General features: G+C 49.1%; 1 protein-coding gene across 4 annotated transcripts in view; it reads left to right on the top strand.

The window, feature by feature from the left end:
• The window catches only part of plpp2a (phospholipid phosphatase 2a), a 113,707-nt gene extending 95,181 nt beyond the window's left edge, over positions 1 to 18,526 (top strand). For all 4 annotated transcript variants that reach the window (XM_038777319.1, XM_038777318.1, XM_038777320.1 and 1 more), the window contains 2 exons: positions 12,954 to 13,130; positions 15,718 to 18,526. In XM_038777319.1, coding sequence (XP_038633247.1) covers positions 12,954 to 13,130; positions 15,718 to 15,858 — 318 coding nt within the window. In that variant the 3' untranslated portion in view covers positions 15,859 to 18,526. The remainder of the gene's footprint in view (positions 1 to 12,953; positions 13,131 to 15,717) is intronic.
• Positions 18,527 to 18,849: the final 323 nt, after the last annotated feature.

Below are 18,849 nucleotides of genomic sequence, written 5' to 3'. Positions count from 1 at the left end.
CGTACACGTTGACTAGAACTACCGGCGCCCCATCCAGGGCCCCGCTGACCATGACATACCGCCCCCCTGGGTCTGTAACCGTCTTTGTCGCCCTAAACATTGTCCTCTTGCCAATCAGGATCGCCACCCCCCTGGCCCTTGTCCCGTAACAGGAATGATAGGTTTGTCCCACCCAGCCCTTTCTTACCCGCAGTTGGTCCTGCTCCCTCGGGTGCGTCTCTTGGAGGAAGACTATGTCGGCCCTCATATTTCTGAGGTGGGTGAGGACTCTAGATCTCTTCACTGGGCCGTTAAGTCCCCTTACGTTCCAGGTGACTATCCTGGTGGGGGGCTTCTGCCCCCTCGTTCCTGTGGGATTAACCATATTTGTCTGGTGGACGAGCCCCTGCCCTCCGGGTTTTCCCTTTGTTAGGGGGCCGTCCAGGATGGCCACTATCACTGCTCTCCCCATGCGGTCGGGTCTCTGCGCTCCGGGGTTTCCCCTTGTCCCGGGGGCACCCGCCATGGCCGTCCACTGTGTGTCCGCCACGCGGGTAGTCCCCTGCACTCCGGGGGGCCCCTTTGCTCACAGACCGTACTGGGTGGGTGCTTGCAGCGGTTCCCTGTTTCGAGCCCTTGTTTGTGGCACTTTGTGGCCCTGGTCCTTTTCTGGCCTCTTTTGTCCCTTTGTCCCTGCGTTTCCCCTCCCTGGTCTCTCGCACCCCGAGTGCCCCCCCCCCCCGTTCTCTCCCTTTTCCCCCCTCCCCTGTATACCCCTCCTTTGCCCCTCCATCCCCTATTCCTGTCCCCATTTGCTCTCCCGACTTTAATGGGTGATCCCCCCCCTCCCCTGCCTGGCGCCTTCCCCCCTGTTGGGGGTGCGCTGCGGCCCTGCTTTGTTGCGTGCCCCCGTCGCTAGCTTTCCTGCTAGCACAGTGGCTCCCCTCTCAGAGGTTGCTGTCCCGCTTCTCCTCTCCCTTCTCCAATACTCCCGTTCCCTCGTGCTGGGGCCTGGCCTCCCACCTGGAGCGGTCCCTTGGGCAGTGGGTTGTTTTTTGTTCTGGGTGTTCCTGCCGGGGGGGAGGGGGCTGGCTTTGCCTCGCCCCTCCCCACCCCCCCCGTCAGCATGTCGTTTCTCCTTGCCATGGGCCCCTCGTCCCTACCTCCCATGGCGTTTTTCCAGCCCGTGCTCCTCGACGAACCTATTCGCCTCAGCAGGGGCTGTGAAGAAATATTCCTTGTTTTGGTATGTGACCCAGAGTTTTGCTGGGTACAGCATACCAAAACGCACTTTGCTCTTGTAGAGGGCTGCTTTCGCTCTGTTGAACTCCGCCCGTCTCTTAGTTATGTCCGCTCCAAGATCCTCGTAGACTCGGATGGCGTGCCCTTTCCATTTGCAGGCTCTATTTTCCTTGGCCCAGCGCAGGATTGTCTCCCTATCCCGGTACCGGTGCAGTTTGGCTATGACTGCTCTCGGTTGTTCCCCTTCCTTGGGCTTCGGGCGCAGTGACCGATGAGCTCTGTCCATTTCCGGTGGGGTGGGAAAGGTGTCCCCCCCCACTAAGGAGCCCAGCAACGCAGCCACGAATGTTGTGGGGTTTCTGCCCTCGACCCCCTCTGGCAGGCCCACTATCTTAACATTTTTCCTTCGCGAGCTGTTTTCCTGGTCGTCTACCCTGCCCTTCAGGCTCCCCTGTGCTGCACCCAGTCTCGCCACTTCCCTCTCCAGGGCCGTGACCCGGTCGCTCATGTCGGTCGCTGCTTTCTCCAGCTCTTTAATGGTTGCCTCATGGGCTGCCAGTTTCTCCCCTTGGGTATCCACTTTCTCCTCCAATCTGGTCAGAGCCTGCTGCACCCCTGACATGGCCCTGGCCACTGCTGTCTGTACTGCGGCCTCTCCGTCCGCTTTCAACTCTGCCTTGATTGCCTGCAGCTGCTCCCTCACCACCTCGGCCAAGGCTGCCTTCCAGTTCACGCCCCCCTCTAACCCCAGGGGAGAGGGTACCTGTCTGTCCAGCTCTTTTTGATGCGGCGATACATCCTTCCCGCCGCTTCGTGTGCTGACTCGTTCACCCGAGCTAACTTGCCCTTTGCCCCGTCCACTTCTGGTGCCCCCTTTCTCTTGGCCCCCTTCTGTCATTTTTTTCTCCCCCTTCCCTTTCATCTTTTCTTCTCCCCTTGTTTTTCTTTCCCCCCCTTTTCCGCACCCTATTTTTATTTTATTTATTATTATTATTTTTTTATTTTTTAAAAAAATTTATTTCCCCCCCCCCTTTATTTTATTTATTTATTTCTTAATTATTTTCTCTCCTCCTCCCCGCTTTTATGCAACTCCTCTCCGATGGGCTTACTTTTGCTGGGAGCGAGTGTATAAAGAGAGAAAATAGTATATACTCCCCCCTTTCTCTTTACCAGTTTTCTTTTGGGTTTTTTTTAAAAAACAGAAATATAAGTCTTTTTTTTGTTTTATCTCCCCCTTCCTTTCTCCTCACTCACCCAGGAGAGAGAGAGAGGCTTTTGCCCAGTCCCTTTGTTCTTGCCACGTGGTGGTCGCTGCCGGTTGGGTTGGGGGGGGGGGGGGGGGGTCCCCGCTGCCGCACTTCGCACCCCGCGGCCTCCTGGTCGCTGCCTCCGGCTTGGCCCCCCCTTCGGTCCCGCACCGCTCCTGGCCTGCGTTTGGGGGGGGGGGGGAAGAGGGCCTGCCGCTGCCGCACCACTCCTGGCCTGCGTTGGGGGGGGGGGGGGTTTGGACCGGGTTGGACCTGCCGCTGCCGAGCCCCTCTGCCGCCAAGCCCCGCTGTCGCCGCCGCTGCCGCCGAGACCCGCTGCCGCCGCCGCTGCCGCCGAGACCCGCTGCCGCCGCCGCTGCCGCCGAGACCCGCTGCCGCCGCCGCCGCTGCCGCCACCGCCGCTGCCGCCGAGACCCGCTGCCGCCGAGACCCGCTGCCGCCGCCGCTGCCGCCGAGACCCGCTGCCGCCGCTGCCGCCACCCGCCGCTGCCGCCGAGACCCGCTGCCGCCGCCGCTGCCGCCGAGACCCGCTGCCGCCGCCGCCGCTGCCGCCACCGCCGCTGCCGCCGAGACCCGCTGCCGCCGCCGCTGCCGCCGAGACCCGCTGCCGCCGCCGCTGCCGCCGAGACCCGCTGCCGCCGCCGCTGCCGCCGAGACCCGCTGCCGCCGCCGCCGCTTCCGCCACCGCCGCTGCCGCCGAGACCCGCTGCCGCTGCCGCCGAGACCCGCTGCCGCCGCCGCCGCTGCCGCCGAGACCCGCTGCCGCCGCCGCCGCTGCCGCCACCGCCGCTGCCGCCGAGACCCGCTGCCGCCGCCGCTGCCGCCGAGACCCGCTGCCGCCGCCGCCGCTGCCGCCACCGCCGCTGCCGCCGAGACCCGCTGCCGCCGCCGCTGCCGCCGAGACCCGCTGCCGCCGCCGCCGCTGCCGCCACCGCCGCTGCCGCCGAGACCCGCTGCCGCCGCCGCTGCCGCCACCGCCGCTGCCGCCGAGACCCGCTGCCGCCGCCGCTGCCGCCGAGACCCGCTGCCGCCGCCGCTGCCGCCGAGACCCGCTGCCGCCGCCGCCGCCGCCGCCGATGCTCCTCCGCCGACCGGCCTGCCCGGGGGGGTCCCTTCCCTGCTCTCTGCCGCCCGCGGGAGCCCCTCTCCCTGCGACCGCTTCGCTCGCCGACCGGAAGTCGACGAGGCACTGTCTTTTAAAGTGAAATGTTCGAGGATTGTTGAAACCCATTCCAGCTGAGAGAAATGGTGCCAGATTTCCCATCACCTGACTTGATTTGGAAACCTGAATAGTAATTGCAGGCTGCAGGTCTCGATTGCTCCTCTTCAATGGCAGACATCTGTTGAGTCAGCTTTCCTGTGTGACTTGGCCAGAGCCATTTCTTCAGCTGTTCTCTGGAACCTGAACTTCAAAAGAGAAAAAGACCTTTCCATTTTGAGCGTCCCACTTGATTTACCCAACCTGTTGTTAATCGCTGCCAGTTTATGTGGTCATGTCTTTCCATCTGCCCCTGCTGATTAATCACAGGCCGCGTTGCCACGTGATCTTCCGAATCCTCCGGAATGGTTTTGATGTCGATTCAGTCAGATTTGTTGTGGAGGCCGCAGATTTTTTTTCTTAAAAATAAAAAAAAGTCGAGGAGAGTTCGGGCCCGTACAGTTAAACAGTAGAAAAGAAGAGGACGGTAAATTGGAGTTAAAAGGGCAAGTAATTAAAACCGCAATCTGTCGAGGCTGAAGTCCATGAAGAGTTTCACAATTTTGAAGTTCTGAGAAGAATTGAGTTTAGAACAGGCTACAGAGCAACCAGAAGAACAAGGGTAACAGGCGGGTGGGAACCGCATCCACTCCACATCACACCCGACTTGGAGCTATCGAGCTATTCCATCATTTTTTTGGGATCAAAATCCTGGTACTTTGGGTGTCGTGTCACTGGAGAGGCTGCAACAGTTCAAGAAGGCAGCTTATCTCTGTCTCCTCGAGGGCAAGTGGGAATAGACAATAAATTCTGGTTTTGTCAGTCAGAATGAATAATGAAACAAAGTGACTCAATTTCAGCGATGTGATATGAAGAGAAGTCGACTTTCTCTTGAGGTATTAGGGCTATAGGAAGGAAATAGTTTGTTTTTGCAACTAGGGATGGGCAATAAATGCTGGCCTAGCCGGCGACACCCACATCCTGTTAATGATTTTTTGAAAAATGATGTGAGGTTTTGAAGCTCAAGATGATTGTGAAAGAAAATTCCAAGAATTATCCTACAAGAAAGCAATGTCCCACCTGCCTGTCATTATTCTGAGAACTCCCTCTAGCGACTGACCTCTAAATAAGCAACTACTGCTTTTCAAGTCTGTGCAAGAGGTGGGTGTGTATCTCTAACAGGACTTACTATCTTAACTGCAAGAGTGCTTTAACCCACATTACCATTCAGTCATTCTCTTTATCTGAATCCATTTAGTCTAACACAATAGAGTGACCATGAATCAACCCCAGATGCTTAATAATTTGGTGGTTTTGAAACCGATTAAAATGATGGGGGCTTTGGAAATTATTGGTTTCCCATGCAGTGTTGAATTCCTATGTTTAGGAGTCAATATTTGGCGTCTGAGAATGTCGCTGTGCACTGCAAACATGCAATGACTGAGTGAGTGTACCAGTGTATCTCCTCCGCTTCTTTCTCAGCTGTTTCTGGCCCTACAGTCCTGGATTGCATTCCCTTGGTATCAGCTGTAGCTCCGGTGGTGGCCCTAACGCATCAAGAGTGTGAGGTATCAGAGGTCCATGTAACATTCCAGAGACTTGAGCACATACTCCAGGGCAGTAGTGAGGGATCGGTGCACTTTCTATAATGCCATCTTTTGGGTGAGATGTTCGACTGAGGTCCGACCTTCTCCCTCGGGTGAATGGAAAAGACACCATGACACTATTTTGGAGAAGAGCTATGGTGGGCCTCCCGGTTTCCGGGCCCACAGTTTTCCCTCAACCAACATAGAATCTCTACAGAAGGAGTCAATTGAGTCGGCACCGACCCTTCAAAAGAGCATCTCTACCTAGGACCAAACCCCCGCCCTAACCCCGTCACCCCACCTAACGTTTGGACACTTTAAGGGGCAATTTAGCACGGCCAATTCACCTAACCTGCACATCTTTGGACTGTGGGAGGAAACCGGAGCTCCCAGAGGAAAATCACGCAGACGCGGGGAAATTGTGCAAACTCCACACACAGTCACGCAAGGTCAGAATTGAACCCGGTTCTCTGGCGCTATGAGGCAGCAGTGCTAACCACCGTGCCGTCTCTGTCAAGCAAGGACAGATCTGATTGTTATCTTATTGGTCACCGCTTTGTTGTGTGAAGGCTGGCTACTCCATTTCCTACATTACCACAGAAACAACACTTCAAAACTACTTGATTGGCTGCACAGGATTTTGGAATGTCATGAGGTAAATGTAGGTTCTGTTCTTTGCTTTTTTTTTCCATTTCTCCTTTTTTTTTTCCTTTTGTTTTAAAAATCCACCAGACACGTTGCCTTTGTCCTGATTTTTTTTTTTCAATTAAGGGTCAATTTAGCGTGGCCAGTCCACCTACCTGCGCATCTTTGGGTTGTAGGGGTGAGACACACACAGACATGGGGAGAATGTGAAAATTTTCCGCACAACACGGTGATCGACGGCCGGCATTGAACCTGGGTCCTCAGCGCCGTGAGAAATCTACATCTTTGATCATGCTTTCTGTCACCTCCGCAAGCTCACTTCATCGTCTTCTGCTTCCCTTTCTCTGTTTAAGACGTATTTGGTGAGAAACAGTTGTTATGATTGCCTTCCTGAATTGGGACAAGAACATCACATCAACAGTCCAGCGTTGTGAACAGCTGCAGAAATACAGCAACCCCTCAGAGCCAGAAATTGGTGAAAACACTCAGCGGGTTGAGCAGCATCGGGGGAGACAAGTCGACCCTTTCATCCACCTGAAGCGTCAACTCCATTTCTCTCCACAGATGCTGCCTGACCTGATTTGAATGTTTTCCGCAATGCCCGATTTTAATTCAGATATCCAGCATCTGCAACATTTTGCTTTTGTAATAATGTGGAAATATTGTCCCGGGGGGCAGTAAGTGTATTTACTATGAGTGCGTGAATAATTTGTGTGTTGTTACCAAGCTGATAGAACATACAGTGCAGAAGGAGGCCATTCAGCCCATTGAGTCTGCACCGACCCACTTAAGCCCACACTTCCACCCTGTCCCCGTAACCCAACAACCCCTCCTAACCTTTTTTGGTCACTAAGGGCAATTTATCATGGCCAATCCACCTAACCTGCACGCCTTTGGACTGTGGGAGGAAACCGGAGCACCCGGAGGAAATCCACGCAGACACGGACAACGTGCAGACTCCGCACAGACAGTGACCCAGCGGGGAATCAAACTTGGGACCCTGGCGCTGTGAAGCCACAGTGCTAACCACTGTGCTACCATGCTGTTGAGAAGAAACAGAGTTTCATTGCATTTCTTCTACCCGACTGTCCCAACTTATTAGACTATCCAATCCCTCAAGCTGTGTTGGCTCCTAATGTGTGATAGTCTGTTGTGAATTTGGTTCCAATTGCATTGACCTTTGAATCATTTTTTCTATGCTGGACTCGACCCAATACATAAATCATATCTATTGCTGAGCTCAATGTCCGTTTTACTTCAGTAGGTTTAAACCAAGGTATGGATTTGACTGAAAGCCAGCCAGTACTGAATGCACACACGCGGGCAAACAACACATTCCAGCACGTTCTTACATTTTTTTACTCAACTCCCAAAAGCTATCCTTAACATCAGCAATGCTCCTCCAAGAGGCACAGTGTCTCGGATTATGGCTCTACTGTTGTTGTGGTAAATGGTCACTCTTTCGTTTCATTGGGCGGAATTCTCCATCTGTTCACGGCAGCGGGATTCTCTGCAACAGATCCCGGTCGCTGGTTTATTGTGGCTATTTCCGTGTTACTTCAGTAAGCATAGAATGTCATAATGTATGGATGCCAGGGGTACAGCTTTGATAACCCAGTCTCTCAATTATGTGGGTTCACGTATGTAGCGTGGTCTCGGGTGAGATGCTTGAGAATGGTTGGCCGCATGGGAACAGAGCCACACCACAAATCAGCAGCTTCGGGAAAACAGGAGCGAAAGACAGGGACAGTGTTTTTGTGCTAAAGTTAAACAATCTTTGAAAAATCATTTTGATGACAGGATCGTGTCAACTCCCCAAATAACAAGCCTCTTGGGTAATCAGATTGGCTTTTTGCAGCACATTTAATGTCCCAGGTCATCAAATTTTAAATGTTTTGAGTGTAGCATTTATACAACAAAACTGCTCCATGTCATTGTAATGTGATCACTAATATGGTAGAAAATAAATTGGATTAGTGTCATGCAAGTGTCCCCTTTAATGTTTGGCTTATCACATGGCTTCAGTGATGTCATTGTGTGGGTGGAGCTGGGCTGTGGCTCTGGGTTTTACTTTCACTTTGTGCTAGAGCTAGGCTGTGGCTCTGAGTTTTACTTTCGTTTTACACTGTTGGAAGCTGGATTCAGACAAAGAAGGTTTCTCTTCTCTCTCTCTCTCTCTGTATGTTAAAAGGTGTCCAGATCACTTGATAATTTAAAAGTGCTAACTGTTTTCTGGAAAGAATTCAAACCTACTGTTTTGGTTAAAAGGGTTTTCCTGGTATTGGATGTTGTTATCAAATTGAAACAGCAGAAAGAGAAGTTATTAAAGGTTATATATAGGGAGAACTGTAGCTGTGTGGGGAATTTATGTTTGTAGTTGATACAAAATGCTTACTGTGTGTGTTTATAAAATGTTAACTGAATTCGTAGAATAAACTTTGTTTTTGATTTATGTACTTAAGGCCTCAGTTGAATGACACCTGAAAGGTAGGCCCTTACACTCATATAACCAAAATCAATAAACAGTTGTAGGTCAGGTGAACTCCATAATACACTTCGGAGTTTTCTAAACCCTGGCCCATAACAATTTGCTTGGTTTTTGTTCATTATCTTGTAGTTCCTGTGTTCCTTTAATTCTAGGAGCAGCTGATTAGAATCTTGATGGCTCAATAATCTGCAACTGATATGTTCTGCCTGAACACCCTAATACTACAGCTCCTCTCCGGTCCTCTGATGGTAGCACAGTGGTTAGCACTGTTGCTTCACCGGGGTCCCAGGTTCGATTCCTGGCTTGGGTCACTGGCTGTGCGGAGTCTGCACATCCTCCCCGTGTGTGCGTGGGTCTCCTTCAGGCGCTCCAGTTTCCTCCCACAGTCAAAGAATGTGCAGGTTAGGTGGATTGGCCATGCTAAATTGCCCTTCGTATCCAAAAAGGTGAGGTGGGATACCTTTTGTAGCAGTCTGCCATGAGGGAACTTGTCAAAGACCTTACTGAAGTCCATATAGACAACGTCCACTGCCTACCTGCATGAATTATCTTTGTGACCTCTTCTAAGGACTCTATCAAGTTAATGAGACACGACCTCCCCTTCACAAAACCATGCTGCCTCTTGCTAATAGGTCCATTTGCTACCAAATGGGAGTAGATCCTGTTTCGAAGAATCCTCTCCAGTAATTTCCCTACCACTGACGTAAGGCTCACCGGCCTGTAGTTCCCTGGATTATCCTTGCTGCCCTTCTTAAACAAAGGAACAACATTGGCTATTCGACAGTCCTCCGGGACATCACCTGAAGATAGGGTGGAGGTGTGGACTTAGATAGGGTGCTCTTTCCAAGGGCCGGTGCAGACTCGATGGGCCGAATATCCTCCTTCTGCATTGTAAATTCTATGATTTACAGCTCTACCGCCTTTGCTTGCAACCCCTTTTTCGCCCTTCAAGTCTCTGACTTTATACATTTCGATAGTCCTGAGGTTTGACAACTCCTCCAGATCTTGTTTTGTCAAATTTGGAGGAATGCAATGAAAATCGCTTATTGTCACGAGTAGGCTTCAATGAAGTTACTGTGAAAAGCCCCTAGTCGCCACATTCCGGCGCCTGTCCGGGGAGGCTGGTACGGGAATCGAACCGTGCTGCTGGCCTGCTTGGTCTGCTTTAAAAGCCAACGATTTAGCCCAGTGAGCGAAACCAGCCCAGGAATAGTGGTCTCCGTTATTTCGAGTTGAATTTGTCGGTTTGGCATTCAAATTGTAGCTACTCTGTGTTTGAATCTCTTCATTTGAATCACTTTTTTGCACACTCTTCGAGTTGCATTTCTCTTTGTCGGCAGCCTGACCACGTTTTTCGGACACTGTGGGTTTGACCCACTGTTTCTGGAGTCCATTCTCCATGCATTCCTGGGGTGGACCTGGATTTTCTTTTTCATCAGCCATGATGTTGCTGGGCGTGACTTCTCAAAAAGTATGGAACCATCATTTCCATTTGTTTCACAAATTATTTGTTTCCTCTCTTACTTTACAATCCCTTTTACATTCAGCTCAGCAGCCACTCTGGTGAGTTCAGTTGTTCTTGTTTCCGAGTTTTTTGCTACCAAAGTCTTGCTTTGTTCTTCCATGCTGCCCGTCTCATCTTTAACGTACTTCATATTGGACCAAAGTTCAAGAATTTCATCGGTTTTGCCTGTTAATTCCACATTCCAACAACTGCTCTGATTTATCAGTAATTCCTTTTCGTGTATCAGGCATCCTTTGTGCTCCTTAGTCGACATTCCTGATACTTGAAGTTCAGCAAGTTCTAATTTTTAGACACAGTGATGCGGTGGTTAGCACTACTGCCTCATGCTGCCGAGGACCCAGGTTCGATCTCTGCTCTGGGTCACTGTCCGTGTGGAGTTTGCACATTCTCTCCGTGTCTGTGTGGGTCTCACCCTCGCAACCCACAGATGTGCAGGGTAGGTGGATTGGCCATGCTAAATTGCCCCTTAATTGGAAAAATAAGAATTCGATACTTTAAAAAAAAATAAAAAAATTTTAGGTTCAAATTTTTTAATTAGCAAACTCATCGTTTGTATGTGGAAGTCTGTACTCTAGGTTAAACAGTTTTTCCTTTGCAGAGTCTAATTCCTGTATGTTAATAATCTTTATTAGTGTCACAAGTAGGCTTACATTATCACTGCAATGAACTTAATGTGAAAATCCCCTAGTCGCCACTCCGGCGCCTGTTCGGGTACACTGAGGGGGAATTCAAAATGTCCAATTCACCTAACAGCACAACTTTCGGGACTTGTGGGAGGAAACCGGAGCACCCGGAGGAAACCCACGCAGACACTGGGAAAACGTGCAGACTCTGCACAGACAGAGACCCAAGTGGGAATTGAACCTGGGACCCTGACGCTGTGAATAACAGTGCTAACCACTGTGCTATCGTTGCACCCACGTACATTCTTCAATGTTACAGCTGCTAATAGTTTCTTAGGCTCTTCACGCTGCTTTGACAGAACTTCTCTCTCTTGGAACTGTTCAACTTTTTCTTGAATTTGAGGTTTTTTAATTTTTATTTCAGCCATGTAATTTTTCAACAATTCATTTGTTGTCGGTAAGTTTGAGGCACCTGGTGCTTGTTCTTCAGGTTCCTTGATCTTCAGCGGCAGGTTTACATTTTCTGATCTCATTTCTGTCTTTTCTTCTTCTGTCTGAAGCAGAACATTGTCCTAGTCCTCCATTTTGCTTTCGCTGTTGGCCCAGGCTGTCTCCGCTGAAGTCTTAACTTGTTTCAGTTCTGTTATTGTGCTACTCTCAGCTTCAGTGTCCACTAAAAGCTTGGAAAGTTCGACAGCTTTTCCTTCCAATGCCTCTTTTCCATTCAGCTGGATCATTGCTGAGCCAACCAGTTCTTCAATTCGGAGTGGTATTAAATTAATTTTGCTACTTTTCATAATTTTCCATCGAAGCTAGACCCGAGAGATCCTTGACTCATGTGAAAGTCCTTCAACTTTTCCCCCCACAAAGATCAGTTGCTTTGTCTTGAATTTTTCTTCTAATTGATTAGCGTCTCTTCAACTTTGTCCTGTTGTTCCTAAGATGGTCTTCACTTCTGCTGAAGAGTTATGTAGCCCTTTTGTATTTGGCCTTGGAGGATGATAGCTGTTTTTACAACTGTTTATTTTCTGATATTCCTCTTGCCGTCTCACACTGTGCTTCAATGCATTGATTTGCCACTGTTGATAGTTCTAATACAGCTTTTGCTGAAGTGGGATTCAATGTCATTTTTAACTCCATGTTTTTCCAGATCTGCTAGTGATTCTTCAGTCTTTCAGGGCAGCAACTTCTTTTGAGTACCTTTTCTGCCTGATGTTGTGCCTGACTGCACTTGTGGTTGAGTTCTTCAGCTCCGCTTTTGTGATGAACATTTTCCTGTGGAATAGCTTCATTTAATTTTGTAGGTTTTGTTTCTTTTGGGTTGCTTGCACTAGCTTTCCTTCATTCCCAGCCAGCTGCTGGCTCTGCACTGCCACCTGCTGTTGCAGTTCGACATTCTCAAAAAGATCTATTTTTAAGCTGTTTGGCCATTTCTTGGCCTCCTCTTCTGCACGAAATGTTTCAGATTGTGCAATTCATTGTGCTGGTGTGGTCTGCAACCATCTACTGGTTTGCTTGGGTATTGTCTCAGTGAAGCAGCGAGGGAGTGCCGCCCTGCCGGAGATGACCCCTTTCACATGAAACATCAACTGGGAGGCTGGGGCCATTTTGGTGAGTTGTAAAAGATCCTATGATACTGAGAAAAGAGGAACACGAGCTCTCCCAGTATGGGGTCATAGATGTTTACAGCATTGGAACAGGACGTTTGGCCCAGCTTGTCCATGCCGCCCAGTGGGTTAGTCCCACTTGCCCGCATTATTCCCATATCCTTCTATACCCACCCTGCCCATGTAACTGTCCAACTGTTTTTTTAAAGGATAAAATTGAACCCGCCTCTACCACTGCCTCTGGTAGCTTGCTCCAGATGTTCACCACCCTGTTCTTCCTGTTCTACATTCATTAGATGTGTAATGTTGCTGAATGCAAATTGGCTCCACGTTTGCTTACACAACAATGACTGCAGTTCAACAATAATTAATTGGCCGTGAAAGGCTTTGGGGTGTCATAAGGATATGGAAGGCGCTATACGAATGACAGTTTGTTCACTATTGTATATCATTTGCAGATTCTGTGCCTTTTCCATCTCTGATGAGTAGTTTACTTTCTAAACCTACTTGTTTCAGGACAGCACGGTGGCACAGTGGGTTAGCACTGCTGCCTGAAGGCGCCGAGGTCCCAGGTTCGATCCTGGCTCTGGGTCACTGTCCGTGTGGAGTTTGCACATTCTCCCTGTGTTTGCGTGGGTTTCACCCCCACAACCCAAAGATTGTGCAGGGTAGGTGGATTGGCCACGCTAAATTGCCCTTAATTAGAAAAAAGGAATTGGCTACTCTAAATGTATTTTAAAAAAAAAGAAAATGCTTGTTTCCATTAATATATATTTTTTCTCTCTATTCCAGCTGTATGTGCAGGTCCGATTACAGGCAAAATGGGCCAGGCTTCTGCGGCCAACCATCCAGTTCTTCCTGGTGGCTTTTGCGATTTATGTGGGATATACCCGCATCTCTGACTACCGGCACTATTGGAGTGACGTGCTGACTGGATTCCTGCAAGGAGCTATTGTCGCTATTTTAATTGTGAGTATTGAAGGCACAATTGCCCTGGTGTTTCTTGGCTTCCGGGTCATTGGTGCAGTGGCAGTTATTTCACTGCCCCCGTCAGAATCTCTGATTTTAATTGTTGGTCTGTACGAAACGAGATGGTCTGGAAAATACCCAAGCTCAGATTGTCCGCTTTGTCCAAGAATGCCAGGGAATAGGATTAAGCCACCATTCCAGCTCCTAATTTCTGTACACACCTGTCGTTGAGTCGCTTTTTCCCTCCCATGTCCTTTGCCAACGAAACAACTTGCCAGCACTCCGTATCTAGGCTCACAGTGTCTGAGGTACCAGAGGAGTTTACCTAGAGAAAGAAGAGAAGCAAAGAAAGTGGGTGCAGAAAGACTAGTCAACATCATCTCACCCATCATGGCCACCTCCAACTCCTTGGATTCCCTCCCACAGAATCGTCAATGTTTTTAGCAGAGGCCTCCAAGGAGTCCGTTCAACCCATCATGTTTGTACTGCAGGCGGCATGTGGCGCAGTGGTTAGCACTGAGACTGCGGCGCTGAGGACCCGGGTTCGAAACCCAGCCCTGGGTCACTGTCCGTGTGGAGTTTGCACATTCTCCCCGTGTTTGTGTGGGTTTTGCCCTCGCAACCCAAAAATGTGCAAGCTGGGTGGATTGGTCACGCTAAATTGCCCCTTAATTGGAAAAATAAAAATAATTGGGTACTCTAAATTTAATTTTTTAAATGTTTGCACTGGCTTTGACAAAGAGTCATGCAGACTCGAAACGTTAGCTCCTTTTTCTCTCCACAGATGCTGTCAGACCTGCCGAGATTGTCCAGCACTTTCTGTTTTTGTTTCAGATTTCAGCATCCGCAGTCATTTGCTTTTATCTTGTGTTTGCACTGGTTCTTGCCTCGAGCAAACCAAACTAATTTCATTGCCCTGCTACCTTCCCTACACCTTCCTCCAATTCATAAATTTATCCAGTGTTGGCTTCAAGGGTACCAAAATATATGCTTCACCCGCTGTCTGTGCAAATCCTTCCGTGGACCAACAAGCCGTCTGTGTGAAGAAATTTCTCTCTCTCTTTATTTAATTGGTGACCATTTTAAATTCATGAGTCCTTTTCACCAACTCCCCAACCAAATTTTCCTATTCCAGTCCTAATTGTTCAATTTACTGACTTCAGGGAAGGAAGCCATTTGTTAAAACACGGGGCTGTATACAATTGTTATTTGGTTTGAAAATGCGTTGCAATTCACCAGCAGTTTTCCAACCTGCCCAATGAGATTCTCCATTTGTTTTTTTATAAAGTGCCTTAGACAGAGACATAGCTATATAGCTGTATTTGTATAGGTGGTGTATGTACAATATCGGTGGGTGGTCTTGTGGCGCAGTGGGTGTCCCTGACTCTGGGTTTGAGTCCCACCCCAGGACTTGATGGCCAAGGACGGTGTGTCCATAACGCAGCCAAACAGGTTGAGTGTCAAACTATAAATCCTTCCAACACACCAATGGCTGTCGGTAAGAATGAATGAAATGAAAATCGCCTATTGTCACAAATAGGCTTCAAATGAAGTTACTGTGGGAAAACACCTAGCTGCCACGTTCCGGCACCTGTTCCGGGAGGCCGGTACGGGAATTGAACCTGCGCTGCTGGCCTTGTTCTACTTTACAAGCCAGCTGTTTAGGCCACTGTTCTAAGCCAGCCCTGGGAGTGGGAGAGATTCATGGGGCGCAATTCTCCGACCCCCAGCAGGGTCAGAGAATCGCCTGGGGGCGCCTAAAATCCCGCCCCCACCATGGCAGAGATTCTCCGCCACCCGGGAAGTGGCGGCGGCGAAATCTCGCCACTTCCGATCGGAGAGGCCCCTGCGGCGATTCTCCGGCCCGGATGGGCCGAAGTCCCGCCGCTGGGAGGCCTCTCCCGCCGCCGAGGTTTGAACCACCTCTGGAACGGCGGGATCAGTGGCGCGAGCGGGCCCCGGGGTCCTGGGGGGGCGGGGGGGGGGGCGATCGAACCCCAGGGGGTGCCCCCACGGTGGCCTGGCCCGCGATTGGGGCCCCCCGCTCAGACTCCGGGCCAGTGCCCTGGGTGCACTATTTTCCTCCACGGCCTCCACCATGGCGGAAGAGAACCCCACATCGTGCATGCGCCGGCAGTGACGTCAGCGGCCAGCTGCCGCTGACGTCACTGCTGGCGCATGCGCCGACCGGCGAAAGCCTTTCGGCCAGCCCCGCTGCCGGGGGCGCCGGTTCTTTGCGCCAGTCTTCTGGTGCTAACCGCTCCGGCGCGGGGCTGGAGAATTCCCCACCTTTGGGGAGGCGCGATCCCTGAGTGGTTGGCGCCACTCCCCTACTCCGGGACCCTCCGTCACGCCGGGTAGGGGAGAATGCCGCCCATGGTCAGGCACCTCTGATGTGGAGTGGTGCCCTTGAAGCTACAAGCCTCTGGCAACTGACCTGTTCCAGGGATAACAATCAATGAAAACGGATGAAAATCTGCCTTGGTGCACTACTAGGTGCCTGAAGAGTATTGCAATACATAATATGTATATGTGACCTTGCCCTCCAAAACGTTCCTCTTTTATAATGAATTTCTCTCCATAACAGGTGCGATATGTTTCGGATTTCTACAAACAAAGGCCCCTGTCTCCCGAGGATACAGAAGCTTCGGAACCTGAGAGAAAACCCAACATTCCCTTAACTGAGACAGAGCCCATGAATCACTACGGCACACGACGCATCCACTGACTCGCCCGTGTCCAATCCGTCATCAAAAACCCGAGTGTTTTTCCCTTCGAGCATTAAAGGAAACCTGGGATTTCCTTCCAACGTATTTTAAGCTTTGTTCTGTTTTCTGTGGTGTAACGTTGAAGACACATTTCACTCTCTGGGGGTAACCGGAGCACTGACTTTTTTTTTAATATGCTTGATGCAATGAGACTGGATGCCAGTAGGCTGATGAAGCAATCTTGCTGAATGTATTATTACCAGGAGTTAAAAGGAAAAGGTCTTGTGTGAAAGTATTAACTTTGTGCAAAGGTTGTTATAATATTGAGACATTTTACGTGGGTGTCGTGATCAACATAATTTCAACCCATCCTTTTGTGGCCTGTGGAACAAGCGGGTAAGAGTTGGGCAGCTGACTCGTGTTACCAGACCTTTGATATTGGATGATGTGCACAAATAAATCCGGGGCTCTGGTACCTTTCCCCTGAGCTGCCCACTCCTTTTTGTTGCCTTTTTAAAAAAATTGGTGAGCACCAGAGAGTTAGCTGAGATAGGAAACTCCCTACGCAGGCAATCATGGAGAAAACACAAGAGGTCCCCACCCCCCCCCCCCCCCCCCCACACACACACACACACACACACACACACATAGTGCAAAGAGCATAGTGAAGCAGTTTGACCTGACTTGTACCTGATGTCTGAGAAACAGCACCAAGAAGGATTTGGTTTGATGGGGTAACCTTTTTTTTTGGGGGGGGGGGGAACTCAGAAAGAAAAACTGGATTACCTGTGCCCTTAAACTTTCAATTGTGTATTGAAAGACACTGCTCCCCCCCACCCCCACCCTTCCACCATTGTTTTCCAGGGAAATGCTGTGCGGAACGCAGACTCTGCTGAGCTAGCTAACCTCATCAAAGCAGTATGTTTGGTTCCGGTACTGCTGAATCAGGATGGGATCAAATCTCCCCAGAGTTTCTGCTCCCGATCACAGCCCACCTGATTTGTGCAGTTACCACGTGTGGGCGGGCAGCATTGGGCTCCACAATGACATCCATGGTGCCTCGGGAGCAAACCACTGACTGGGTTCATTCCGGGGTGACGCTTGTGCAGTCATACCGTGTGTAGATCACTGGGTTGTTGGAGTGGAAGAAAGAAAATTGCAAAGATAAGACATGACTGGTGTTTAATTGATAACTACTTTGAATATATACGTTAACCTGAGCGCTTTACTGCCAAGTGTCAAAACAAGGATTGACACGTTTGCAATTGTAATGCAATAATAATGCTCAGTGTCAGTACTAACCCGCTTCTGAAACACGCAATGCAAGTTCCTTCAGTGCGCACCCTTTTACCCTTTGCGGCTTATTTCCAAAGAATGCGTTGAGTCACAGAAAACGAGAACAAAGATTAAATCCTTTTTCTAAGGCAGAGACTGAATAATCTGAGCAATAGTGTAACCAGCAGCTCTAATATAAACAGAAACATCTGCAAAAATAAAATGGCAGCTACTGTTATGAAATTTATTAACTATCTTGATCCTAGCAGGCTCTTAAGGGATGACGTCTATAAAGGCCTGGTCGTAGTTTATCTGCTCATTATGATGTTATGGTCAGGACACTTGGAACTGTCTTAAGATCAAAGCTCACTATCATTTGTGTTGAATGTAGTTCCTATGAAGCAAGTCTCTTCCGTGGTAAAATCACATGAAGATTCAGATGCCAAACTTTGCTGTATTTGTATCAGGCCATGCATTTGTATCATGACACATATTTACAGTACGGTGCAGCGGTCAGTCTCTAACATTGGTTTTAATAGCACCTAACTAACTGCTGATCTAAACTAGGATGTTGTCATGCCTTCCAATGTGAATTATTAATGTGACTGGTCTTCTAAACACTTAGTGGAACTGGACCGGTCAAGATTCCTAGAAGTGAGGAAGCCCAGTAGGATAGTCTGAGGCCAGAGAAAAACCTACCCACCAAAATCTCCCAACACAAAGGAGAGCTGTGCTATGTGGCTGTCTTCACTCTCATTTCAATTCCATAGATTTGGTAGGCTCCACAATGCTTGGGCCTGTGCATTTAGACTTGCGAGAAACAAACGTGAAATTAGTTCATCGCCCGGAAATCAGAGGGTATGAGTTCCTCTCAATATGGGCAGGGTTCGCGTTGCTAGCTCAATGTTGAATATGTAACCATTCCAGATTTTATACCACTTAAGCGCAAGAGTGTAACAGGTCTTGAGATGCTGTTTTGAAACTGAATCTTCAAACTTTTTTTTTTTAGGTGTCTTGTATATAATATAACTTCATGTATTCTAGATATTCAGGATAATTTGGGAAATGGAAGTTCAACTTGTGAGAAATTATGAATTTCAGAATGTATACTCCACCAATATACGAATGATAAAAATATACATTTAAACTCGTCAAGTTCTTTTTATAGAATCAAGTAAACAAAAATGAAAGCTCACAATTCCTCCAAATATTCACATGCAAAGCATCCTTTTTTTTTGAAAATGTTAGCACAGTTCAATTTTTTTATGGCGTGGCCCGGCTAGCTGAATTAATTGTAAAATTGCTTTAGGTTTGTGGGTGAAAAATTGTACTTTTGGTGAAATTTATCGTGTTATAATTTCAGTTTAGAGAGGAGAGATTTTATTAATGATGTATTAAAATGATTTTTTTACACTTTGGTGGTAACATGCTCTTGTTCTCAACTAAATTGTTTCTGTCTGCTTTAATGTACCTGGCCGAAATGTCACAGTGCAATCACCCTCACTTGTTTAACCATGCCACAAAGCTTTTTATAAAAATCATATTAAATAGAATCACCTAAAATAATCACACATTAATGCACTTTAAGGAGAGAGAAACAGGAGCCAGCGAACCCCTAAATTAAACACTTTCTCCGTAAGGAGACGGCAAGGTACCCCAGGGCCCTGAGAGACACGTTCCTGGAGGAGCTAATCAACACGGACAATAAAGAGTGGGGGAACATGTACGGCTGGTTG

The sequence above is a fragment of the Scyliorhinus canicula genome, chromosome 18 (assembly GCF_902713615.1).
Source record: "Scyliorhinus canicula chromosome 18, sScyCan1.1, whole genome shotgun sequence".
NCBI lineage: Eukaryota > Metazoa > Chordata > Chondrichthyes > Carcharhiniformes > Scyliorhinidae > Scyliorhinus > Scyliorhinus canicula.
Note: the sequence above shows the minus strand (reverse complement) of the source record. Positions and strands in the feature narration are given on the sequence as shown.